Source organism: Sciurus vulgaris (genome assembly GCF_902686455.1).
Source record: "Sciurus vulgaris genome assembly, chromosome: 15".
NCBI classification, from domain to species: Eukaryota; Metazoa; Chordata; class Mammalia; order Rodentia; family Sciuridae; genus Sciurus; species Sciurus vulgaris.
Window position 1 is genome coordinate 67197118 of NC_136476.1, and position 25877 is coordinate 67222994.

General features: G+C 45.3%; 1 protein-coding gene across 8 annotated transcripts in view; it reads left to right on the top strand.

The window, feature by feature from the left end:
• Positions 1-25877, top strand: part of PALM2AKAP2 (PALM2 and AKAP2 fusion) — a 339279-nt gene that overhangs the window by 296875 nt on the left and 16527 nt on the right. For 4 of the 8 annotated variants that reach the window (XM_079112566.1, XM_079112563.1, XM_079112564.1 and 1 more), the window contains 2 exons: positions 8379-8483; positions 11616-14028. In XM_079112566.1, the coding sequence (XP_078968692.1) occupies positions 8379-8483; positions 11616-14028 (2518 nt within the window). Of the gene's footprint in view, positions 1-2225; positions 2713-8378; positions 8484-11615; positions 14029-25877 lie in introns of those variants that run through there. The other 4 variants (XM_079112565.1, XM_079112568.1, XM_079112570.1 and 1 more) reach the window with 2 other exon arrangements.

Here is a 25877-nt window from a genome sequence, read left to right on the forward strand (position 1 = left end):
ACTAAGCAGAACAGGTTGCAGCATCAGAAGAATCAAACTGTCACTGCAAATTTATTTGCATGAACTAAGGAAACTCCCCAAGCTCAGAGCCTGTGCCAGGGAGGTGGCAGAAGAACAAGCCACAGCGAGGTGTTGCTGCCAGATTCCATTCTGATCAGTCTGTCCAGGGACTCCAGAGTCACCAGAGGTGGGCTGACCCTGTGTGCTTTTGCAACCCAAATTTAACCTGCTGGTGTCATTGCTCCCTCTGCCTTATTGGAGTACCCAGTGGTGACTTTGCTACAGAATGTTTTTCTAAAATCTGCCCCCTTTTTTTGCAGCTGGGCAGAGGTGTGTGTGTATATGCACGCACAAATATGACTTGAGAGCATGCATGTGTGAGTGTATGATTTTTCTCAGGCTGTATTAGCAGAGTTCCACAAATTGGGTAGCCTACAAAATGGAAATGTATATTGTCTCACAGCTGTGGAGGCCACAATGTGAAGTTAGAGTGTGTGTGTGTGTGTGTGTGTGTGTGTGTGTTTCATATCATCTTTGGGACTCCAGGTCATATGCACGTATACTACTTGGAAAATAGTACTTTAAGGGCATGTGCCATTTCATTTCTCCTTTGTGAATAGGGCAGACTTAAACACCCCCCCATACACACACACACACACACACACACACACACACACACACACACACGTTTCCTCACAGGTGTGGTAGGGCGCCTCGTAATGAGGTCTAAATCTTGCTCCAGTTCTTCCTTCTCTCTCTCTCTCTCTCTCTCTCTCTCTCTCTCTCTCTCACTTTTTTTTTTTTTTTTTTTGAGGTGGGGTCTTGCTGTGTTGTCCAGGCTGGTCCCCAAGCTCCTGGGCTCAAGTGACTCTCCAGCCTCAGCCTCCCAAGTAAGCAGCGGGGACTCCAGGAGTACTTGAAAAATGAGGAACTGCACCCAGCCCTGCTTCCTCGTCCTTGGCAAAGCAGTGCCATCCCATGGCGTGTGCCTTTCCCTCCTTGTCCTTTCGACTACTAAGTCTGAAGTAAACAGGCATCTTGAGATGCCCTTGGCTGTACGGTAGAACATTCCAATTATTCAGTTATTCCAAGGGCCGCATGAAGTCTGAGCTTCCAAAGAGCTTCCTAGTGACTTGGTACTACTAGATTAGTCACTGAGCAACTCCTCGATATTTCTAAATACATTTCAGCATATGAAAAATGTTGGTTAGATGTTCTGAATACCAGTAGAGTTTCAGCTTCCTTTTCAAAGGGATCCTCTGCCCAGGCTCCATCTACTCTGGTTATTCCTTCCTGGCTCCCCGTGATCCAGAACCTCCCAATGTGCAGGCCACAGGGGACCCCTGCTGCTGTCTTTGGCTGTTTATGCCACTTCACCCGAACAAACTGCTCCCAAACTGACCTCAAATCCCCTGGTCCCCACGGCCATGCATGGCGTTAGTTGTCCTTTCCACATTCAGTTTACTGTAAATCTGTTCTCTGTCTCCTCCAAAATCTTACTGAAGGAAAGGAGCACCTCATTGCATTGAGTTGGCCTGGAATTCTGACTGACTTTCTAGTCAGCTGAGCCCTTAGATGTCCAGTTTTCCAGATCAACCTAGAGGTCCAGGGAACGAGGTGGGGAAAACCTGGGGACCAGTTTGGGGTGGGAGCCAGTGGGTGTCTGCAGGTAGGGGACACTGATAAACACCACTCCATGAGACTGAGTGTAGTGCTGGCGACTGAGTCTGTCATGAACAAGCAGGCGAGGGACATCTTTGTGACACTCATGCTCCTGTTTAAGGCAAACGCAGATCTGTTTTCTGGGTAGCAGATTATTGGTTAGCTGTGCAGTGGTGGAGTCACCTCCCCAGATGCTCTTTGAAATGAGATCCCACTCCTCTGACTTCAGGTTTACCTGCCCACCTCAGCATAGGCCATCATATAGACAGTTAAAATCTGTCATACAGAGAAGCCCTTAAATAGCATAAAAAGTGCTTATGAGATAATGTGGAGAAAAAAATGGCCACCAAATTGCATATACTGTCTGGCTTTAAATATATTAAATACATATTTCTAGAAAGAAGCCAATGGAGGCCAGACATGGTGGCACATGCCTGTGACCCCAGCTACCAGGTGTCTGGCATGCAGGGATATGAGTTTGAAGCCAGCCTGGGCAACTTAGACATTTAAAAAAAAAAAAAAAAAAAAAAAAAAAAAGAATGCAATGAAATATTGATTTCTTTCTCTTAGAGTGGAGATTGTAAAAACCATCCTGAAAAGTCTGTTTAACTGGAGATTTCTCCAGGATCTTTCAAATTTTTGCAGCCTCAAAACCACTGGGATATTAGTTCCTTGCTTGTCCCAGGGCCCATCTTGAGTTTTCAAAGAAGTGGTAACTGGTTCATGTGGACACCCCCAAGCTCCTGCCTTCCCACTCAGCCCCGGAGCCTGACAGAAACAGGCTGGAGCTGCCTGCAGCAGGGCAGACTGCGGCCCTCCAGGCCTGGCCAGCTAGGGAGGGGCCAGGCCTCTCAGGGGGGTTAAAGTCCTTCTTGGTATGAATGGCCTTTTAGGGAGCAGAGGGAGGGCAGATGGTGACATCACAGTCTTCAGTCAGGAGACTCCGAAGGAATTTGTCCAGCTCCAGCCAGTGTGTGCACTGGAGTCTGTGTGGAAAAAGAGGCAGTTCTGACCGAAGACACACACCCTTGGGCTTTTGCCCTGGGCAGGGTAAGCCACATCTGCTGACTTATCTTCCTGTCCTTTTCTTTCTAATGTGATAGGAGAGAGTTCTTTTGAGACCAGTGTCTTTACAGAGGAGGAGATGCAGAGTGGTGTGATGTGGAGGCCTTCTCTTCTAGAATGTGGGCAGCTGAACTCAGATTGGCCATTTGCTGTGCTGCTGCTGCTTTAACTATTTTTTTATTACTAGTTTTTGCAAATCATGTAAAACTCCCGACTTTCCTGCTAGAAGGCAGAGGAAGCTCTGCATCACAGTGACAAGCTAGGCAAGTCATCTGTGGCAGAAAAGGCTTTGAAGACGGTGTGAGAGTGAGTTGGAAAGAATTTGCGTGTGCTTTTCCAGAACAAAATCTGCCTTATTAAGGGACCAGTGACTCCAGTGACTAGTTTTCTATTCATCCCCTTGTATGTGTCCAGGAGGCTTGCTGCTACTCTCCATCTAGCCTTCTATAGCCTTCTACTTCCAGGTTGTGAGATCCACTGTGTTCACAGGCAGACTTGGGGTTTCTGCCTCAATGTAATGGATTCTGCTGGGTCCACAGTGGCACCTCGCTTCTGTCCCAGCCATCACTGGTTGGCCAGGCATGAGCCCAAGATCCTGAAGTATTTTAAAACCAACAGGGATGTGACCAAGTTATAAAGATCTGGAGGTAGGCTTGTGTTTTCTTTCAGCAGAATCGGTTACTCCAGAAATTTCAGGCCTTGATGTTGGTTTATTCCAGAGGTGGGAACTTCCCTGCAAAGTTGTGTCAGTGAAAAGGGATGTCAGTGACAAGAGCCTCCGGCAGTAACTCCCAAGGAATCCTGTCTGTCTGAAATTGTGTGTGTGTGTGTGGTGGGGGGGGGGAGATAGTAAACTTGCCTTTCTTCATTCAGGAGAACCCAGAAAGCTCCCAGCCTCTCAACCACTCCCTTAGGGGGGTGGGTCTCCAAGCAGGGAAAGAAATAACCCTTTCACCAGTTGCCACAGCTAAGGCAACAGCTTCCTTCCTTTCCTCCCCTCCCCACCGCTCACCCCCACCACACACACACTGTCTCCAGTTTCTTTCACAGAAAGCCCAAGCTGTAAATGTGTTAATCAACTCCTTGACGCATTCCAGATGTGCAGCTTGACGTTTGCACTGGTGCCTTTTTGGCAGGGAGGGGTGGGACTCCTTACCTTAAATGTGAACCACTTCCCTTCTTGGGAATGTGAGCCAAGGCAGGTGAAGCCTGCTCCCATGCAGGGGGTTCCAGAGGGCGTTCACCCCCTTGTCAAGCGGGGTCTGAGACACGAGTCAGTGAGAGTGGTGGGACAGCGATCATTGCTCTGGCCAAACCCACAGAAGCGCTCCGAAAAAAGGCTGGGCCTCTTTGAGGGGGAGTGGGACTCCTGGCCACCAAAGAATTGGGGTTTCTTTGTAGAACTGCCCTAGTCACATTCAGCTGTAATGGCTTCATGACCCAGGAGACATTGTTAGTTTTAGTCAGGGGTCAGGGCGCTGACCTGAGCCAGCCTGGTCTAAATTTAGCCTGCAACTGCCCAGGAAAGCTGGGGGTCTGAAGCCTGGCCGCCTGCCTTCCATCAGTCAGGAGGGGTCTCTGGCCTCCTTGGGGAGGGGTTTGAGCCTGGTTTCCCACAGTCTGCACAGGCCCTTGGTTGTATAGGCCGGAAGCAGCTCTGCTGGGGGGTGGAAGAGGGAAGCCTGCCTAGGACTAGAATGTGGCCCAGGTTACCCCCAGGCCTCTCCTCTACACTTCCTTGGAAGCAGCATTCCTGCTGTCTGTGCTTCAGGGGTGACCAGAGGGGCCACTGAGTCCCACCCCTTCTCCAACCAGCCATCTTCCAGCAGGAAGGACCAGAGGAGCTGCAGGCCAGCCAGCCTGGGGACTTGGGTGGCTTCAGCTTTTCATAAATTCTTTGCAGTTTGCACTGCTAAACCCCATTGATTAGGGCCAGAATCTTCTTTCCAGTTATGACTTCCTTCCGCTGTTTGTGCTATTCGTTCTTTTTATGTGAATTGGTACTTGTTCCCTTCAAGCCTGTGAGCTCCTTGCTGGGTTAGGAGGCAGTCACTCAGAGCTTTGCGGAGACGCAAGGCCCCAGGAATAGGACATGATGTAGGTGGCATGCAGGTTGCCGAGCATCATCCCTGTCCGGTTTCACTCCTTCCTCCCATTGGCCTTTGTGACATCTGGGTCCAGAAAGTGAAGAGTCCAGGGAGAATGACTCCGGCAGTGGCCGTGCAGGGCCCACAGGGCCAGTTTTTTGCTGGATGGTGATTGTGCCCCGTGTGCTAAACAGGGGACTTGAGAAAATGAAAGAAAGGGAGGGTCATAAGGGAAAATGGGCATGTTCTTTGATTTCCCAGCCATGAGGAAGCTTTATTTTATAGCTGTGCTTCTGTTCCTAGGCCAAGAGTGAGTGCATATTTTTGATGGAACTTAAAAATAACTGGATTAAAGGATCGGGTCATCTATTACCTGGGGAAAGCGTTTCTAATTTAAATATCATGGCTTTAGTAGGAAGTAATCTGGGTTATTCAGAAGTGAGAGGCCTGGCTGTGCAGCGGGTGCCTGATGTTTGAGTGATTTGGGTCATGCTGTGCATTTAGGCTAGGAACCCGGGAGGTCGGGTCCTGGTGGGGAAGAGGGAAGCTGTGAACCAAGCAGGTATTCAGAGTGGGTTGGAGCGTCAACTTCTTCCTTGTTCTTGTGGGAAAGGACACTTTTCTGGTGTCTGGACCCAGCCAGACCTGCTAAGAACATTCTTTCTGGTAAAGATGTGCCTGGCTGCAGGCCCAGGTTCCCTGAGGAGAAAGAAAGCATGTCAGTGCCCATTGCCCAGCGGAGCAGGGGCCAGAGCTTCTAGGATCTCACTTGTACCTTTGACTCTGGTCTTGGTGGGGAGTCACATCCCTTTCCCACTGTGATGTGGGATCTTAGTGTTTTACCTCTGGGAGGTTGTCAGAGAAACCAGAGCATCTAGTTCTGAGGCTAACCCAGAGGGTGAAATGCCTCAGACTGTGCAGGAAGTTTCTAGCTGGAGGGCCTGACAGGCAGTGCACAAGAAACCGAAACTGGGTCTCTAGGGAGCCTCTCTGCTCCACTCTGAATAAAGAAGGGGGTTATTGGCTTTTTAAAGCCAAATTCTGAGTCTCACATCACCTATAGAGATTCAGTAGCGCAAAGATCAACCAAAAAGCCAAGTAAATATTCTTTCAATCCATCAGTTCTTAACATTTCACACATCATTTGGATAGCCCCCAACATGGGAAATACCTTTTGACATATTGAACTAGAATTAAGAACTGACCTTCAAATATCTGTGATGCCATTTATGAGTCAGGTGTGATCTTAGGGAAAAGTCTTTCTATTTCTTTTTTTTTTTGGGGGCGGTGCTGGGGATTAGAACTCAGGGCCTTGTGCTTGCAAGGCAAGCACTCTACCGACTGAGCTATCTCCCCAGCTCTCTTTCTAGTTCTTGAAACTTCTTATTCTGAAGTCTTAAAGCTGCAGTAAAATGCTTGCCTTTCCCACGTAACACAGGGCCCTGTTTTTTTGTGTCAGCTGAGACTATGTACGTGCGTGCACTGTGGAAGGATAAGCTATCAGACTTATGTCAACAACTACATGGAGCTGTGACACTCAGTGTCCCCAGGACAGGCTTGCTCCACAACCTCATTCACTCAGACATGCATGTGGCTGCTTGAGTCCTGGGCATGGCAGGTTCTGTTCCATACTATGTGTGACATCACCTCTACTTCCCATGTGACTGGATCCCCAGGTCTGGGTGGATCTTACTATTGCACCTTTAATATTTGACTTTTAAGGACATTTTACGAAATTATTCACTTTGCATCTCCGTAATTGAATTTAGATTCAATTAGAAAAAAGTAACACTTAAGGATCTGGGGGTGGGGGAAGATCAGGGAGATGAGACTTTTATTAGACTTTCCTGGGTCTTTTCCCTTTAATCTCATGTTGACTGCTTTTCTTCTTGAAGTTAAAACTTCACCATTACCTATTGCTCTTTCCCCCATTCTTTATTTAATAAAATATTTATTATGGGAAATTACTCCTCAGTGTAAAATTGTTTAATAATAATAAATATTTCCATTGACCATTTTATCATTTTCACAGTACTTTTAGATACATTTTCCAATTTAACTCTGAAAAAGATTTAACACTGCTTAAAGAGGATTTAAGAGATATTTTTATTAGCCCTGCTTACAAAGGCTTTCAGAAATACTATCATTAGCACTGCTTACAAAGTTCTGTTCTCAGGAGAGTTCCATAATTTTCTAGAAGAACTTTTATAGTAGAACCAAGAAATAACCCCAGATTTCTGGTCCTTAGGCTCCATACTCTAAATTACCACATTTTTTGCATCACTTAGATGAAGAACGGAGACCTAGGCATCTATGTTAATTCACCCAAGCTAATTTGCTTCATATATCTATTTAAGCACTTTTTAGCAAATTAATAATGGCTCTAGGGGCAAACAGGTTATCAGGTTATACTAAAAGCAGGTCTTAGGGGCTGGAGTTGTAGCTCAGTGGTAGAGCACTTACCTAGCACGTGTGAGGTACTGTGTTCGATCCTCAGCACCAGATTAAAAAATAAATAAACAAATTAAGTTTTAAAAAAAAATTTAAAAAGTAGGTCATAGACTAAGTTCTGGTACTCCCAACACTGATATCCGCTAAGTAAAAATAGGAATAAAAATCCTCCCCAGTCTCAGCTTTTTGAGATTAAAGAGGCTCTTGGCCCCACCTTGAAGGAAGGTCGATATGGCAGTTTTCAAAGGCAGGATGTTATTACTGGTTAGCGGGTGTTAAACAGTTTGAGCCCTCTGAATCTCCAGCATCAGCCCTGAAGTCTGTATAAACCTGGACTGGATTCACCGTCTTTAAATAAAAGGGTGAGGTGTTTGTCTAATCCACAAATTTGAACTCCCATCAGTTTCATCCACCTCTGACATTCATTATGCTAATTGACAAGCCACTCATTTCACTAATGGAAACCCATTTCTCACCTTAATTATGTCAATTAGCAAAGCTTCAGGGGTCCTGGAGAGTTAAAGGGGACTGAAATCCTGGAGGAAACCACCTACGGAGCGTGGGATTTCTGATTAGATCCTAGCTGACTACTTCTTGAGGGTCTATTTCTAGTTTAGTTAGAATGGTTGTCTGTCCCGGAATGTAATTTAAACTAATTTCAGAAGCACGTAGCTTCATTATATTGTCTCTGCCCAAGTGTTTTAAAGTAAATTGTAGACATCCTAACCAGCTGTTAGCTATTCTGGGACACCAGTAGGAGGGCAGGTGTTCTGTACCATGGTATTAGGGCTCCACCTGGAGGGGTGGCCGTGGCAGGCAGAGGATCTCCCACAGCCCTCTAGGCACCCTTGTTTTAGCAGCACCCTAGTTTGTCTTTGACCTTAGAAAACCCAATTTGGTGGTTCTTTCACATCTTCCTCTTTTTTTGCATTGGGGCAGTTTATATCAGAAAGGACTTTCCAGTCAATTAAATTTAATTTCAATTTAATTTTATCTGCTTCTGGAATCGGGTTCACTTTATCTGAAGCATGGGGAAAATTCTGGGCCTTCTTATCTTCAAAGGGAGCAATAAGCATTGGCTGGTTTAAACAGGACATCATTTAATGATGCCAGGTCCATATTTCTGCCCAATCCAGACACGTGGGATTTCCAGTCCATTTCCATTTACCTGGTGTAGTTACTGGTGACTTTGATCACTTCAGGTCATCATGCGTGAAGGTAAATTCTTCCTGCCGAGAGGAGAATTCAAGAATTTGCTCTGGTTCGAATTGTTGCCTAACTTCACAAGAACTCAGGACCTCTGATACATGACTGAAACAGCACAGCAGCGCTGACTGTCTTGTTAAGTACTCTCCTGATTAGGGGCCAGAGCCAGTGACTCCCAGAAGTTGTTGGTATTGAGTGTCAGGAAGAATTTTCTGAATTTATGGGAAATACAGGACTGGACCCCAGTTATCTCAGAGGAAGGGAAACCCCTTTCCTGTTTATACCTTCCAGTGTCTAGATAAAAGGGGAAAAAAAATGTATTGGAAAAGAATCATCTCAAGTTGTAATGGGACACCAGTCTTAGATTTTTAACTAGCAGCAACGTATTTGTATTTTTAAAACTTTCGTTTGACACATCACAGAAGGTAGAACTACTTATCATTTTGTTGTTGGTATTGTCATCGTGAGACATAATATTTGTACGTCTTTCTGGGGTGTATTATGGTAATTCAACACACATATACATTGTATAATAATCAAATCAGAATATTATGCACTTCCATCTTGGGAATTTCATATACTTATTATAGCTGATTAGATAAAGACAATATTTTTGACACTGAAAAAATGTACCACCAAATACTCTTCTCAGATTAAAAAAAATATATATGGGGACAATTGTTTCTAGTTCAAAAAGAATGCATTGAAAGAGTCGCTATAAACTTTGAATTCTAAAAAGAGCAAGCTGACATGTATCTGCTCATCCATGTTGGAGCACTTGAACGGTGAGGGCTTTGGGGCAAAGGGGCAGGGCTGATGTCAGGAGGTGGGTCCCGACACTGCTATCTCTGATCATCAGCAAGGAAATGCAGAGAGGCAAGTTCTTCACTTTGTCTGACTCTAAGTCAGGGGTGTGCTTCTTGGGAAGCTTGGGAAATCCAGTTTTTCTTAAGTATTCGTCTCCTGAAGTTTATTGTTGCTACTAATTCTATTGTGGCCCTGCAGAATAAGCCTCCTGCATGTTGAGCGAATGGATTCATGAATAAATGAACTGTAGAATTAATTATTTGCCTTTTAGCTTTCTTTAATATCACATTGTCCTCCTTCTCTTCCTCAACTATTCTAAAGTGTTTTATGTGTCAGTAGAGCAGTGATGTTTCAACCACATTTCAGTCCCAGTAGCTTCCTGCTGTTTCCTAACCCCACCCCACAAAGCTGAAAGGGATAGAAGGAAAATTGCTTTCCCATGAATTAGCTGGAATTAGGGGTACCATGGCAATCTGACCCGTGCCTCTCTTTGTTGGTCTGTTTGTTCCAGTAATAACTATATGAAGCTGGCTTTTTTTGGCTGAATTTACTTGAAATTAAATGTCACCCAATATGTTTCAGGCATTAAGATTTTCTGTAATTCTTAGTGACTTATGAGAAGTTACTGACAATTTCCTTACCAAAACACAGTTTAGCTCAGTGGTTTTATTTATTTAAAAAAACCTTTTCCCCAGTACTACAGATTGCATCCAGGGGTGCTCTATTAATGAGCTACATCCCTGTTCCTTTTTATTTTTTATTTGGAGGCAGAGTCTCCCTAAGTTGTAGAGGCTGGACTCAAATTTGTGATCCTACCTCAGCCTCCTGGGTCTCTGGGATTACAGGCATGAACCACTGTGACCAGCTAGCTCAGTGGTTTTGAAGGGGCAGTAAAACCTTCTTTGACATCTCTTTAGTTCATTCTAAAGATAAAAGAACTGCTAGTTATAATGGTTATAACAAACAAATAAAGACCAAACCAAGTCTGGAAGAACATCAAAGATCAAAACATATTGACAAAGAAGGAATAGCCATTATTGTTGCCTCTTACTAGAGGAAAAAATATGCTACTTGACTGATTTAAGGAGATTGTGGTAAGTAAAGAAGTCCCCAGTTCCTGGATGATCATGAGAGTTTTGCAACACTGGGCATAGGATAAATGCCCAAGCTCCAAGACCCCATGAAATAAAGCCTTAATTATCCACTTTCCTTGGAAGAATTTTGTAACTAATCCCCTGAGAATCATCATAAGTTGGTGTTTTACTATTACAGTCTAAGCCTTTAAAATTGTTGAAAACTTAAATAGATGAAAGTTAGACCATTTGACGATTTTGCATTGTACCATGTCTGTAATACCAGGCATGCTATAATCTTGAGCACACCCTAGGAACCAGAGCTGAGCAAGGCGTTAAGGAAATCCTTGAGGGGAACTCAAATCAAGTTCATAATTTATTGCTTGAATTCTCTGAGATAAACCAGAGTCCTTTGGTGTGGAAAAAAAAAATCACCCCGAATTTGAAAAATTACTCTTACTAATAATGCCAAATAACCAAATTGCATGAGCTGTAGATGGAGAACAATGATGCATTCAAAAACATTAAGAAGACATGGTTTTCTTATTTAACCACAAAATGGAGATATCACATATAAAGCATCTTAGAAACTAGAGGGAAGGCACCAGGGTGACCAGCTTTCCAAGCAACACTCCACTAGGGTGTATTGTTTGATGCAGCCCTGGAGAACAGGGCTACGTAGTCAGTGGCTTTGGTTGTGGTGTTTATAATGCACACGCTCAGTTGTGGCCATGTCAGTGGGACCCTGCAGCCGAGAAGGGCCATTGAAGGGATCTACTGTTTTCTAGTATTTTATTATGGAAAGATTTTCCAAAAAGTTTCTTGTCTCCAGAATAATTGCATTGCATCTGGCAGACTTAAGAAGACTTATTCATGCAAAAAGACCTTCTTTTTATAATCAGGGACATGTAAATATTCCTATCACAAAGCCTATAGTAGTTTGCTGTGAACTATTTTGGAAAACTGTGGTATACCAATTATGTAACCTCTTCCACATTAGAAGATAAAATTTAAAAATGGAGCTGGCACCCATTAAACACCCAGCAAACAAGATGGACTCTATAAATCTGAGCGGGACAGGCACCCGTTACCGGAACACAGTTAATATCTGAAGAATTACTAGGAGGGAGAGCACCACTTAAGAGAACTTGCCACTCTTGTTTCATTTTTCCTTCCTGTTGGTGATGAATGTAGGACTCAGCATTCATATCCCTAAGAGAAGCTATATTTAACCCTGACTTTTTTTTTTCTCTTTTTATCCTAGAAGTCCCCCCAGCTTCCTGAAGATGATATTCAGCTAAAGATCGAGAGAGACAGCTGTCGTGCCAATCTCCTGGAGCCTGCTCCTAGATCTCTTGCCCCAGATCACCAAAACATGGAAATTGAGGTGTCTGTTACAGAATGTAAGAGTGTTCCTGGAATCACCTCTACCCCCCATTCCATGGACCACCCCTCCCCATTCTATTCCTCCCCTCACAATGGCCTCCTCTCTGATCACCATGAGTCACTGGATAATGATGTGGCCAGAGAGATCCGATATCTAGACGAGGTGCTAGAGGCCAACTGCTGTGATTCTGCAGTGGATGGGACGTACAACGGGACGTCCTCCCCAGAGCCTGGTGCAGCCATCCTGGTGGGCAGCCTCAGCCCACCAGCCCACACAGCCACCCACCTGGAACCCACGGAGGGAGCCGCGGGCAGGCCAGTGCCCCCTCACATTGAGCTCAGCAGGAGCCCCTCTGACACCATGGCAGAAGGGGAAAGAGCAAATGGCCACGCCCCCGACCAGCCCCGGGATCTGCTAGGGGACAGCCTGCAGGCACCTGTGAGCCCCAGCTCCTCCACCAGCTCCCGCTGTTCCTCCCGAGACGGGGAGTTCACACTCACCACCCTGAAGAAGGAGGCCAAGTTTGAGCTGCGCGCCTTCCACGAAGACAAGAAGCCCTCCAGGCTCTTCGAGGAGGACGAGCGGGAGAAGGAGCAGTACTGTGTCAGGAAGGTGAGGCCCTCGGAAGAGATGCTGGAGCTGGAAAAGGAGAGGAGAGAGCTCATCCGGAGTCAGGCGGTGAAGAAGAATCCCGGCATCGCGGCCAAGTGGTGGAATCCCCCCCAGGAGAAGACCATCGAGGAGCAGCTGGACGAGGAACATCTGGAGTCGCACAAAAAGTACAAGGAGCGCAAGGAGAGGAGGGCCCAGCAGGAGCAGCAGCAGCTGCAGCAGCTGTTGCAACAGCAGCAGCAGCAGCCCCCCCCACAGCTCTGCACAGCCCCCACTTCCTCTCATGATCGTCCAGGCGGGACTGAGAATGCAAAGGAGGACATTGTCACAGAGCAGATTGACTTCTCTGCCGCTCGCAAACAGTTCCAGCTGATGGAGAATTCCAGGCAGACGGTGGCCAGGGGCCAGAGTACACCCCGGCTGTTCTCCATCAAGCCTTTCTACAGGCCTCTGGGGTCCATCAACTCCGACAAACCCCCGACCATCCTGAGACCGGCTTCTGTCGGGGTAGCTACAGAGGACAGTGGCGTGTCGGCAGCCAAGGGGCAGAAAGCCCCCTGTGTGCTGGAGAGCCAGTCGGCAGGAGGAGGCCCTGGCAGCACCGCCCCTCAGGGAAGGGAAGGGCCCTACAGCGAGCCCTCCAAACGAGGCCCCTTATCTAAACTGTGGGCCGAGGACGGGGAGTTTACAAGCGCCCGGGCCGTCCTCACCGTGGTCAAGGATGATGACCATGGCATTTTGGATCAGTTCTCAAGATCGGTCAATGTCTCTTTGACCCAAGAGGAGCTCGACTCAGGTTTGGACGAGCTGTCAGTGAGGTCCCAGGACACCACAGTCCTGGAGACCTTGTCCAACGACTTCAGCATGGACAACATCAGCGACAGTGGGGCCTCCAACGAGACAACCAACGCCCTCCAGGAGAACTCCCTGGCCGATTTCTCTCTGCCTCAGACTCCACAGACAGACAATCCCTCCGAGGGCCGAGAAGGCGTCTCCAAGTCATTTAGCGATCATGGTTTCTATTCCCCTTCTTCCACCCTGGGGGACTCCCCGTCTGTGGATGAGTCCTTGGAATATCAGGCTGGTCTCCTGGTGCAGAATGCCATTCAGCAAGCCATAGCTGAGCAGGTGGATAAGGCTGCTCCCCAAGCCAGCAAGCACGGAGCAGAACAGAGGAGACCTGACCCAACCCTTGAGGAAGCTGAAATCAGGGCTCCTGGCCCAGAGAAGCCCCAGAGCATGTTTGAGCCACCCCAAGTGTCCTCTCCTGTTCAAGAGAAAAGGGATGTAATACCAAAGATTCTGCCTGCGGAGGACAGGGCTCTCAGGGAAAGGGGGCCCTCCCAGCTACCACCGACTGTGCAGCCCAGTGGCCCGGTCAACATGGAGGAGACCAGGCCCGAGGGGGGCTATTTCAGCAAGTACTCGGAGGCTGCCGAGTTGAGAAGTACAGCCTCCCTCCTGGCCACTCAAGAATCCGACGTGATGGTTGGGCCTTTCAAGTTGAGGTCCAGGAAGCAGCGGACTTTGTCCATGATTGAAGAAGAGATCAGAGCTGCCCAGGAAAGGGAAGAGGAGCTGAAGCGGCAGAGACAAGTCTTGCAGAGCGCACCCAGCCCCCGGGCCAAGAACGCCCCATCGCTGCCTTCCAGAACCTCCTGCTACAAAACCGCCCCAGGTAAGTGGAGGCTGCATCCTACATGTGGACGCAGCAGGAATCTGTTTCCAGCTTGTGTGTTTCTGTGTAGAGCCTCTGCTGCGCGTGTGGCAGGGGGGACTGGCATGAGGCTTTCGGCACCAGGAGGGTCAGAGTGTCCTCTGGAAGCACGTGGAGCCCCATGGTGTTTCCCACTTCCCAGCAGAGCGGTAGCTCCTTGCTTATTGTTCCACCTTGACCTTGGTTTATTCCACAAAATTGTTCTTTTTCACTGGAGGGGCTGCCTCTTGACAGTGGTCAGGTCGTGTATGACACAGGACCCGTCAGGGTAGGCCCACGTGTGGACTTGTGTTAGGTCAGTAGCTTGACCGTCAGTGACAGGAATGAAATTAAACCTATTAGATTTGGGGGGATGTGTCCTACTAACCCCGGTGGAGTGCTGGGTCCCTTCCTAGCAGTCATACCCGTGACCCAGTGTTGCAGATTGACCCATGAAGGATCTCTGTCCATCTTCTATGTGATTGGGTTTGACTTCCCTTACATCACCACAAACCAGTGACCGGTGTAAACAGCACGATGACATTTTGGTCAACAGCAAACTGTGTGCCTTGTTGGTTCCATGAGTTTCTATCACCTGGTGATGTTGTAGCCGTTTCTCAGGTCCAGGCCCTCTATGGTGTTCACACAGGGATGAGATGGCTTCACAGCGTCTTTCTCAGAACGTGCTCATGCCGCCCCCAACCATGCACAATGCACGACCATACTTTGGAATCGGGAGTGGTCTCATGTTTTTGTCATGGGGCCTGTTTCGAGGGGTTGAGTTGGGTAAGCATTGCCTCCTGCAGTCCCTATCTCAAATAACTGGTGTGGATGTTTAATGTTAATTTAGGGTAATTGTGTTATGGATGACACTGTGACCAGTCTTTTTTTTTTTTTTTTTTTTTTTTTTTTTTATTTCCCATGGGAATTTGATGACACTTGGGGACCCATGCTATTTATCTTAGAGAAGAGCTGCTCCGTTGTTACTCCATGACCGGTGTGTCACCAGTCCATGCTGAGATAAGTAGAGCATGTGAAAACTCTTGCAGCAATTTGTTACCATCCTGAAATCCAAGTGTGGGATTTCATATAAGGACTGGTGGGGAAGGGACATGATCCTTTGCCAGAGATATCTTAAGAAGCATTGCTTTAAAGGGTGATTGTCCCATCCAGATCTTAAGTCATCTTGATGCTTGGCTTCCATTAAATCTGTAGTGACACAAGGTCACTCTTATTACTTTTTAAATTCTGAAACCATCTCAGACCTAAAGAAAAATTTCCAAGTAAAGTACAAACGTGTTTTTATTTTGAGCCATATGAAAGTAAATTGCCAGCATGATGCCCCATCACCCCCGATTTTGTAAAATGCCCCTCAGTTTGGGCCTTTCCTATGATGACATTCAGGTTGTACATCTTTGGTGGAACACCATGTATTTGGTGCTGCATCTTCACTGTCTCCAAATAGGTAGTACTTGGTAGTTTGTCCCATGATAGGGACAGGTTTTAGCTCTGATCATTTAATATCCTTTTTGATCTCTTGAGTGAGGGAGAATCTGTAAGGCTTCTACACAATACAGTTATATTTTCCATTTCCTTTGTGGGGAGATTCTTTGAAACTATATGATCTTTTTCCCACTTCTATCAAACATTAAATCTATTACTTATTTATGTCAATATAGTCTCATGGAAAACCATTACATTCAATAATTAAATAATTTATCATCTATTTCTTATTTTGGTACTAGGGATTGAACTCAGGCATTCTACCACTGAGCCACATCCCCAGCCCTTTTTATTTTTTTATTTTGAGACAGGATCTCACTAAGTGGATTAGGGACTCACAAAGTTGCTGAGACTGGCTTTGAATTTGCAATCCTCCTGCCTCAGCCTCCTGAGTTGCTGGGATTATAAGAGTGTACCATCATGCCCAGCTCATCTGTTTTTTGTTTTTTATTTTTTGTTTTTGTTTTTGTTTTTGTTTTTTTGAATTGTTTTTATCCTCAGTTTGTTCAGAAAGATCTCACAGGAGTCCTTTCAGGCAAACCTCAGTGTCCTTTTGAGATGTCTTTATTATTCTTTGAGCCTCACTTTTTAGCATCACAGGATGCTCTAGTTTCATCTTTTAATTTTACAACCCTGAAATCAGTCATATTTAAAGATCACTTGTTCCTTTTAGCAGAGAATGGTACTTAGAAACCAAGATCTGGGTACCCAGTTGCTCAGTGGATTGCCACTGCTCAATGGACAGAATTAAAGATCTATCGATCTATCTATCTATCTGTCTATCTATCTATCTATCTATCTATCTATCTATCTATCTATCATCTGTCTTTATCTACCTATCTTTCTGTGAAACCATAAGTTCACCCTGAGATCTTTTAATTCTATTCTAGTACAAGGTTCATTCATGTTTTCTTCCTTTCCATATTTATAACCTCCTTAATAGCAAAATGCTGTTTCCAAATATCCTCTATATGTTCATTACTTGGTTAATCTCCCACCCCCAGTATGTAACCAGTCTCCTATTTTCCTCTTTAAACTTGGGTACCAACATCACTTTCTGGGTGGCTACTGCTCACCCCTTTGCCAGCACCTCTTTGCCCCCTGGACTCTAGCACCCCATCCTGGGTCATTGCTGCCCCCACCACCTGTGTTGGGCACATCCCACTAGACCATCGTAGCTTCTCCCACTCGCACTGCAAGCACCGTGTTAGGGAAGAGAAGGAGGAGGAGGAGCACAAGGGACTTCCTTCAGGTCATGACCACAGAGCCAGCAAAGTGCTTGAAGCAAGGAAAACTTTCAGAGAGGATTTTTGTCCAGGGCTTAACACTGACAACTTATCCTTTTGCAAAGATTCTTAGTGGTCAGGTTTACTTAAATTTTTTATTATAAGCTGGCTTGGTGCAGAGATGGCAGTTGAGCCTCCTGTCCTGGAGAAGTCTTTGTACCACTTGGTTACAGCCCCAGCTGGAGAGTCAACTACCTGAGTTAAATGATACTAAAGGAGCCTGCAGGCTCACTGATGAAGGAAAATTCTTTGAGCACCTGGACTCCTGCTCACCTGGAAGGCAGGTACCATGGTTCCCCTCCACCTACCAGTTAGAGCTGGCTCTGCCTCCTTTTGCGTTATTTCACTGGAGAACCTTCTCTGAGGTACATATGCCCAACATTGTATTTGTCTATTCAGGCTGCTGCAATAAAATACCATGGACTGAGTAGCTTATAAACAGCAGAAATTCATTTCTCACAGTTCCTAGAGGCTGGGGAGTCCAACATCAAGGTGCCAGCAGATTTGATGTTGGGTAAGGACCCATTTCCTGGTTCATAGATGGCACCTTTTCTTAGTGTCCTTGCATGCTGCAAGGGAAAAAACCAGCTCTCTGTGACCTCTTCTGTAAGAGAACTTGTGTATTCATGAAGGCTCAGCCCGCATGGTCTCCTCACCTCCAAAGGTCCCCATCTTATTGGTAATTAGGTTTCAGCATATGAATTGGAGGGGGTGGAGCACAAACTTTCTGCTCCATTTCTTAATTGAACACTCACCATATTGCCCCCCAAATTACTTCTAGCATGTAAACAATTGCCTGATGTAGACATTTCTCTTAGTTCTCCTACCTGCTGTTTGTCTGTCGGGCTTCCCCACCAGGATTGAGTTTGCCCTAAAACAAGTCAGGGCCTAATGGTGGCACCTGGCATCCAGCAACCCAGGGCTACTTTCCCCAGAGCTTCCCTCTGTGCTAATGCTGACCTCCTTTCCCGTATCCCATCCCCACAGGATTGATTTTGGTCCCTTCAGGAAGATAGTAACTCATCTGTGGAAGTCTGCTTGTCACATTGAGCACAGCCACCATCATGACGTATGTGCTTGTTCCTTCATGTTTATCTCTAGAACATTTAAAGAAGATACCACGTCTTCCCAGAAATGGCGTGCTTGGAAACCTTTGCAGTACTGCTTGCCAACCAACCTCCAAGTTTGTGATCAAGGAGGAAGCTGACACATGAGTCTGAGCAGTCAATCTGAACAATTCATGGCCAGGGTCAGGACTGCTGGCTCTAACTTTGGTTTTGTGGATGAGATATTCCTAAGTCCCTACCGCATTGCTTCACACTTCCTGCCAGAAGAAGTGACTCAGCTGGTTTGTTGTGTGACTCAGATTGATGATTCAATATTAAGTGATGAAAAATATAATTTTCTAACTTCTGGTAGAAATAAGCTGGAATCCTAAAACCTAGTATCAAGATGTGATAAAGAAGAAGAGATGTTCTAACCCTTCCCATTGGTAAATTATCTAGACATAAACGCTATTCCCTAGTGTCAAAACGATTTGCTTTTCACTTTTTTTGTTTTGATTCTTGCCTTTAAAAGATGGAGAATTATAGGAGTTCTGTTTTGAAAAGAATACAGCATTTTCAAAGACTCATTATCTGGAAAGACTACCTTGTTGGCTCTTACTTGATTTTTAAAGGAAGGAGAGGCACTGAAATAGAATTGGAGTGACATTTGTTCATAAAGAAGTGAACAAGGTGTACAGTCCCTGCTGTGAGGGAACTTTGAGTTCAGTAAGGGACATGAGAACCACACAGCAGCTTTGTGTCAGGGAAGCATGGGGACCTGTAGGAGCACAGAACAGAAAGACCACCGCATTTGGAGGATAGGGAAAGTCTTCTTTTCTTGGGGAAATAACCATCTAAGCTGAGAATAGGAGGCAAAGAAGTCTGGCTGAACGGGCTGGGAGAGGTTGCTCCTAGAAGGGTTCAAAAGGAATCGAGAACTTGGCACACTTGAAGTATTTAAATAAGGCCAAGTTAGGCTAAAGGAATAGATTCAATCAAAACCAAAACTGATTTGGAGCCAGGTAACAAAGAGCTCGTCAGTCACTTTAAAGGTTTTAGACTTGAAACTTCATTCTGTGGTCAGTGGAAAGCCAGTGAGGGCTTTCCAAGGGCTAATTGACTCACACATCTCGGAGCCGTCCTGTCTTCATCCATGAAGTGATGGACTAAAAGTCTTCCTGCTTTAATGAGTGCGTTACATAGGGTTGGATCAAGCTCTTCCATTTCCCATTTCTTCTGAAGTCATGCCACCATCTTGACAAACTCCGTTTGTTGAGAGTTTGCGCATGTGCGCCCTCTGCTGATGGTGCTTTGAAGTGGAGAATAAAGAGAGCAACTTGACATCTGCAGGAGCCCTATTTAAAGGGGAGACCCACACACTGCTGTAAAACGCCCTTGAGGAAAGAATTGGGGGAAGAGGGGTCTCCAGACATTTGTATTGATGTTACAGTTAACGTCATGTCAGACATGTTTCTAATGTCTCTTCATATTAGGGGCAAAAACAGACAGCTCTCAGTGCCTATGTCTATTATTAGATATCCTGGTTTCACTTCCAAGCTGTCAGCGTACCAGAGAAACTCAGGGGATGATTAGTTTTGGTTTTTGAAATAGTTTGTTTTCATACCAGATGTTAAATTGATCTACCAAGTCAGATAATTTTGCCCAGTGGGATGGTACATTACGGAGAACGGTAAGAGAAGATGTGGCTGTTGAGTCCCCTCACTGGAATGTCTGCTCATGTCTTCTTATAGTTTGGAAAGATGCAATCACTGTAGATCTTATCAAAATGAAATTTACAGGGAGCATTGACTTTTGAGGTCTTTTTTTTTTTTTTTTGCGGTGCTGAGGATTTGAGCCCAGGGCCTTGTGCTTGTGAGGCAGGCACTGAGTTCAGTTTGGATGAAGTTCTGCATGGTAATAATCTGAAGATTATTAACTGGGTCTTTTTTTCCCCCTCCCTTCCTTATTATCTTTAAATATCACAAAGGAAAGTCCTCGAAAGAAAAATGCATAGTGTTTGTGAATATCAAGCACAATATTCATGCAGTGGAGTGTGATGGCTTGTTTCGTGCTAAACGAGAGCCAGAGGAGGACACGTTTCATTGCTCCACAGTAGAAAACCCTCTATCAGCATCTGAAGGAGGGTTCTAGCACAGGCCTGGTGGGAGGGGGATGTCAGCAGCACACAGTGCCTCCCTCTCCTGCCTGGCAGGCACCCACTGGGCAGCATGCGGGGCCCAGCTGGCCACTAGCTAGCTAAACTTAATGTGGAATGTCCAACAGATGGCTGTTGTCCACTGCTGCATTTCCTGAACATTCTCTGGACACCAGTCTAAACACAGTAGCCACGACTTGACCAGACCTTAAAGCTGTGTACCACACTAGTTATTTCACTCATGTTTTTCTCATTTCTCATTTCTCCCAAGAGTTCTCTAAAATCTAACACAAACTCACAGAACCCTTGATATATTTCTGGATTCAGGCTTTTTTTCCCTGATTTTAGAAGAGCCATGAAGTGTGTATACTATGCTTTAGAAAAGTAATGCAGGCAGATGCCGCGATTTAACACAACTGGCAGGTTCTAGGGCCGCGCCCTGCCGTTAAATTAAATGTCTGCTCCAAAACTTAGGAAAAATTAGTTGTATTAAGTGGATAAATAAATACTAAGAAGAGTCTCGTGTCATGTTGTGCTGCCAAATAAGTTATGAAAAAACTTGGTTTTCAGAGCTTTATGGATTTTGGAATGAAGCACAAAGACCTATGATATTATTCTCTTTCAAAGTATTAATACTAGAGCCCAGAGAAGAAACTGAATACATTGTCCAAAGTTACTCAGCCAGGAAGTAGGAAAGCCAAGCATGACCCAAGCCCACTTGTTTTAGACTCGTATCTTTTCCCGGCCTCTCCTGTACCTCTGCCGAGCCTGCCCTGTGAGTAACCACTCCCCTCTCCAGCCTCCAGTGACTGAGCTGAGTCTCCCTCTGCCTTCTCCCAGTCATAGGCCTGATTCCTGTGTTTTCTGGGTCTTTTCTGATCATCTTTTTTGGAGCCACTTGTAGCTCTGGAATTCTCTGCTTTCAATGGCCTGGGTATAGGAGTTGGGCTCTCAGAGGTCACAAAACAGCTCTACCATCATGACCCAGAATGGTTCCTCATTGCTTTAAAATGGAATTCCAACGCCCATTTATAAGCAAGCAAGATCCGGGGAGACAGTGGAGGGACTGACATAGTCTATGTCAACTGTGTAGCCTGGCTGTCGTCATGAGTATTTTCTGATAGTTTATTTAGGGGGAAGAAGCTCAACTATGTGCTCTGAAAACAACCTTATTCCCTGAAACCATTGGAAGAACAGGATGCACATGTAAGAAGCTCACTTGTTAATTTGAGGACCAGCAGGAATAAATGTTCACCCCATCAATTCAACATGAACGTGTTAGGTGTAGTGGGATCAAAATGAACTAATTTAAACTGGCAGCCTTTGAATGTCGTGACCACCTTCAACAGTTCTATTTTTCCTTTCCCTGAACTTCCCTGTATATCAGAACCCAGCAAACATGTTCCTTTAAAAAAGACACACCATTTGGAAAGAAATTGGTGGGAAAAGCCTTCATTGAAGCAGTGTTTGGTAAAAGGTGAGGGTATGTAATGGAAAGAGGATTTTTCAGCCTCACTCTCGAGAAGGCAGAGACTCCAGGCTTTTTTTCTCTAACAAGCCTGGGGTCATGACTTTTGAGCAATAGGACTTGGGAAAAGGCAGAACATTCCCCCCATCAGCTTTATTTCCTGTGTGCAGGCAGGTTCTGCTCCACTGCTAACTCTTCTGATAGATCCAGGGTGTGTAGGTTAGCTCCGGCTTGAAGGGGTCAACACAAGATGTCCTTGTTTGCTTGCTCCTACACGGCCACTTCATGCTCCAAGTTAGGGTGCGCTTTCCATGGAATTAGACTCAGCTGCGAACAAAGAAAGTGCATGGTCCTGAGCTGAGAAAGAGGAAGCAAATCAAAGGGCCCAATTCTTGCAAGATCCCTGGTAAGAAGTGAGCTAATCAAAGCCAGGCTTGGGAGCAGGATGTCCCCTGTGACTGCTGGAGCTGGGGCAGGATATGACTGCGTCTCTTACTGACCATACTGTGTCTCATACTTGCTCTGTGCTGCTTCCCAGGGAGTTTGACATTTCAGATCCATTTGATGAGAACTACTTAGGAGTTGCTTTTCTGCAGTGGTTGTGAACTGAAATAATAACAGAACATGTGTCATCAAATTGCTTTCTATTCCTGGATTTTTATTTTTATTTTTTCAGGTACTTCCACAGTATTAAAGTTACTCTTATAAATCTTGACTTTGGGAATGAGTTTGCAGTAGTCACCCTTTTTCAAAAAAACAAAGGAATGACAAAGTTCCTCATTAAATGTATTGGGTGATAATAAAATGACGAGTATTGCCATCAATTTGCTTCCCTTTTTCTTTCTTTCTTGTCAGGAGGTGATGTTTACCCAGCCTAACCCCACACGTTGGTCAGGGTGTGTTTAATGGAAAGATCTTGTGGGAAGGTAGTCTGTTCACCATAATTGTCATTGTTACTGGTCTAATTAACTTTTTTTCTCTTTTTCATCTTAAATTTCGCTTCTCTGGAGCAGCAGATCTCCTTGGTTCTTGTGTTTTATTTATCATCTTCCTGTGGCATTCGTAGGGTGGACTCAATATCAGCAGTTCATCAAATAAATACCCTGATTTACCTGGAAGCAATCCTATCTGACAGTTTCGCAGATTTGTTCCACCAGGAAGGGAAGGGGTATTTCTTATTCAGGAGCTGGGTTTATGATGCAAAGAATTCCCATCATTCTACTGTAGGGACTTCGAAGGAGGAGATGAAAGAACAAGGGACCAGCTCCTAGTGTGGGTCGCTCTTGGGCTGACATGCAGGATCTTCCCTTTCACTGAGAGGAAGGGAAATTGAAAATGCCAAATCTGAGCTCCTTACTTTCTGCAGACTTGTGAGTTGCTTTATAAAATGTTTGCAACCTGGTCCCAATGCTGTGTGAAGAAAGGAGGTCATTGAAGGAGGCCCTGGCCAAGGCATGTCATCTGGTGGGTGTTTTTGTTCTGTTTGCTGTGGCTTTTAAATAAGAGTGGGTGGTGGCTTTTTCTTTTCTTTTGAGAAGTGTAGAAACAAAAGATCTTTGAATGAAGAGCTCAGACTCCATGGAGATGGAGTCTAACAATCACCGAAATCTAAACTTTTGATTTCCACAAAATGCCTCTAAACTTCTGGAATCCACATTTTTTTTTTTTTTTTTTTTTAAACTTTTTGAAGCTAGACCTGTTCCTACAGAAGGAGCATTAGAGCTGTCAGGACTGACAGCAGCTGCGTTCTGAATATCCACAGCCCTCTCCTGGGTTCCCTCGGGTGGGAGGAACTGCAGATTCTTTTCTCTACCCCCTGTGAGCCCAGCCCGCTTGGAAAATCCCTTAGCGTAGTCAAGGCACAGCTTTCTCTGGACTAGAAAATGGTTTATCTCTTTCTCATAAATAAACAGGAAACAAATTTCATGTTTCCAGTTTTCTTTCCCACTTATGGTGGGAGACTGTGCTGGCTAATTTGTAAAGAAATTCTGCCACTCTCGCTTCTCCTTATCTGCCTCACCATGAGACAGCAGAGGTGAGTGGAGTTTTTAAAATGTCTAAGCTTCTCAGGTGTGTGCTTCCTGGGAAGATGGGAAGGCCCAAGATCTGCCTCGTCCTTGAACGTTAAAGCAAGCAGGTTTATCCTCTTTTCTCAACAGGGCCTAATGATATCTAAATTAAAACTTCTCTAGTTTGTTTTATATTTTTAAATTAATTTGTGCTCATTGGAAGAAAAAAAAACTGAAAAATAAAAATAAAAGTGACTCTACAACTTTTAAAAACTTTCCCCCATGCACATATAAATGGAGATGGCAGTATTGGGTTTATGCTTATTAGTTTTCTATTGTTGCTGTGACAAATTACCACAAGTGTAGTAGTTTAAGAGAGGACACGATGCATCAACTTAGAGTGCTAGAAGCCAGAAGTTAGAAACGAGTCTCCTATGGACTAAACTGTGTGCCCTCCAAATCCGTAAGTTGAAGTCCTGACCCCCAGTGGTATAGTATTTGGAAGTAAAGCCTTTGGGAGGTAGTAAGACTGAGGTGAGGTCATGAGGGTGGAGCCCCCATGATGGGATTACTGTCCTTGTAAGAAGAGACCCCGAGAGCTTGCCCTCTCTCCCCATCACATGAGGACAGGGAGAAGGCAGCTGTTCGCAAGCCAGGAAGTAGGCTGTACCAGAAACCAACCAGGCGGCACCTTGACCATGAAATTCCAGCCTCTAGGACTATGAGGAGATCATTGCATGTTGTTGAAGCCCCCCAGTGTATGGCATTTCCTGACTGCAGCCTGAGAGGCTAGGACAGGGCTGAAGCCAAGGGCTGTGCCTCCTCCCCTGCCATTCTCCATGCTACCTGCGTCCCCTGGCTCACGGCCCCTTCCTCCCTCTTCAAAGCTGGCAGAGTAGCACCTCAAACCTCTTCTCCCTCTCCTGGAATTGTGACTATCAGCTGTCACTCTGAGCCTCCATGGTCTAAGCCATTTCCAGGTGTCGTGACATCCACCCCAACTACATCACAGGATTGTCGTAGGGATTAAATGATAGGAGGGCCACACGTGAAAGGCCATATTGGTGTGCTTGTCATGGCCACAAAGCCATGGAGTCTGATTCTGTGGCCCTGGAATGTTTGGTTTCACGTGTTCCAGCGAAGGCATTTGAACTCTTTACTCCGATTCCCTGTGGGCGGTTCTGTCCCCGTCCACAAGCATTTGCTAAGTGGTCCTCGTGTGTATTTCCTCATATACTTTCCAGTGTTCTCAGCATGTGTCAACTCCCATGTGCCATGTTCCAAAGCTCCTGCCGGGATCCATCAGCGACCAGGATCAGCGAGGCCCTACCACGGGCGTCTTCATTCAAATGATTGTGGGGTTCGCAGACAGTTGAAATGGTTCATTTCTTCAGGTCGTTTTACAGTTTGTAAAGACAGATTCTTAAGTAACCAGATATTGTGCAAGTTAGCTTGTGAAAACGGCTTTCTCCGGAGGTAAACCAAGTTCTTCGAGGCAGTGGGGCCACTGCCTGGCGTGTGACAGGCAGCAGCTAGAGGCAGGGAATTTCCACTCTGCCTTCCAGACATTTAGTGCTGGAAGAGTGACTGACGGGAGGCGGCCTGGACCTTAAGAGGTCTGTTGGACCATGAGGATGGTCAGTGAAGCAACTTGGTGTCTATTTCTGGTCCTAGAATAGTTGGATGCAGAATACTCATAAAATTGTGTGTTACTATCCTAGAGTCACATTATCCTTTGAGATAACAGTTAAATAGTAGCTAGATTCATTGGATACTTTCTGTTCTAAATACTAATTTTATAAATGTTAACTCAGTCTTTATAAGAACTATCTAAGGGTGGGTACTTCTGTCATCATACCCTCTTTACAGATGAGGAAACTGAGGTATAATAACAGTGAGTCACTGGCCCGAATTATTTGACAGTCAAGTAGTGGATTCGGGCTCCAGAACTTGTGTGCTCACCTCTGTACTGGACCATTTCTCAAGCCATCAATTTAAAAATCATTTGCAATTTTTAGAGGTGTCCTCTAAGTATACAGGGGTAAAATGACCCCAGGTCTGGGATTACTTTAAAAAATTCAACAAGTTGAAGGAAGGAAAGAAGGTCAGATCACAGTGGTAAGATCTTGATAAATGTTTACTGTAGGTGATGTTTATGGAGTCCTTATAGCAGTTCCTAACTTCCATAATAAAAATAGAAATGATTACTTGTGAATTTGGAGATTTTGAAATATTTATTATTGTTAATATCAAGAGTTTTAAAATTACCGGGATTATGCAGATCAAAGCAACTTTTCACTAAGTTATTAATGCACTTGTGACTGTGAAGTGGAAGCCCTATTTTGTGTTTTAAAACACTTTCCC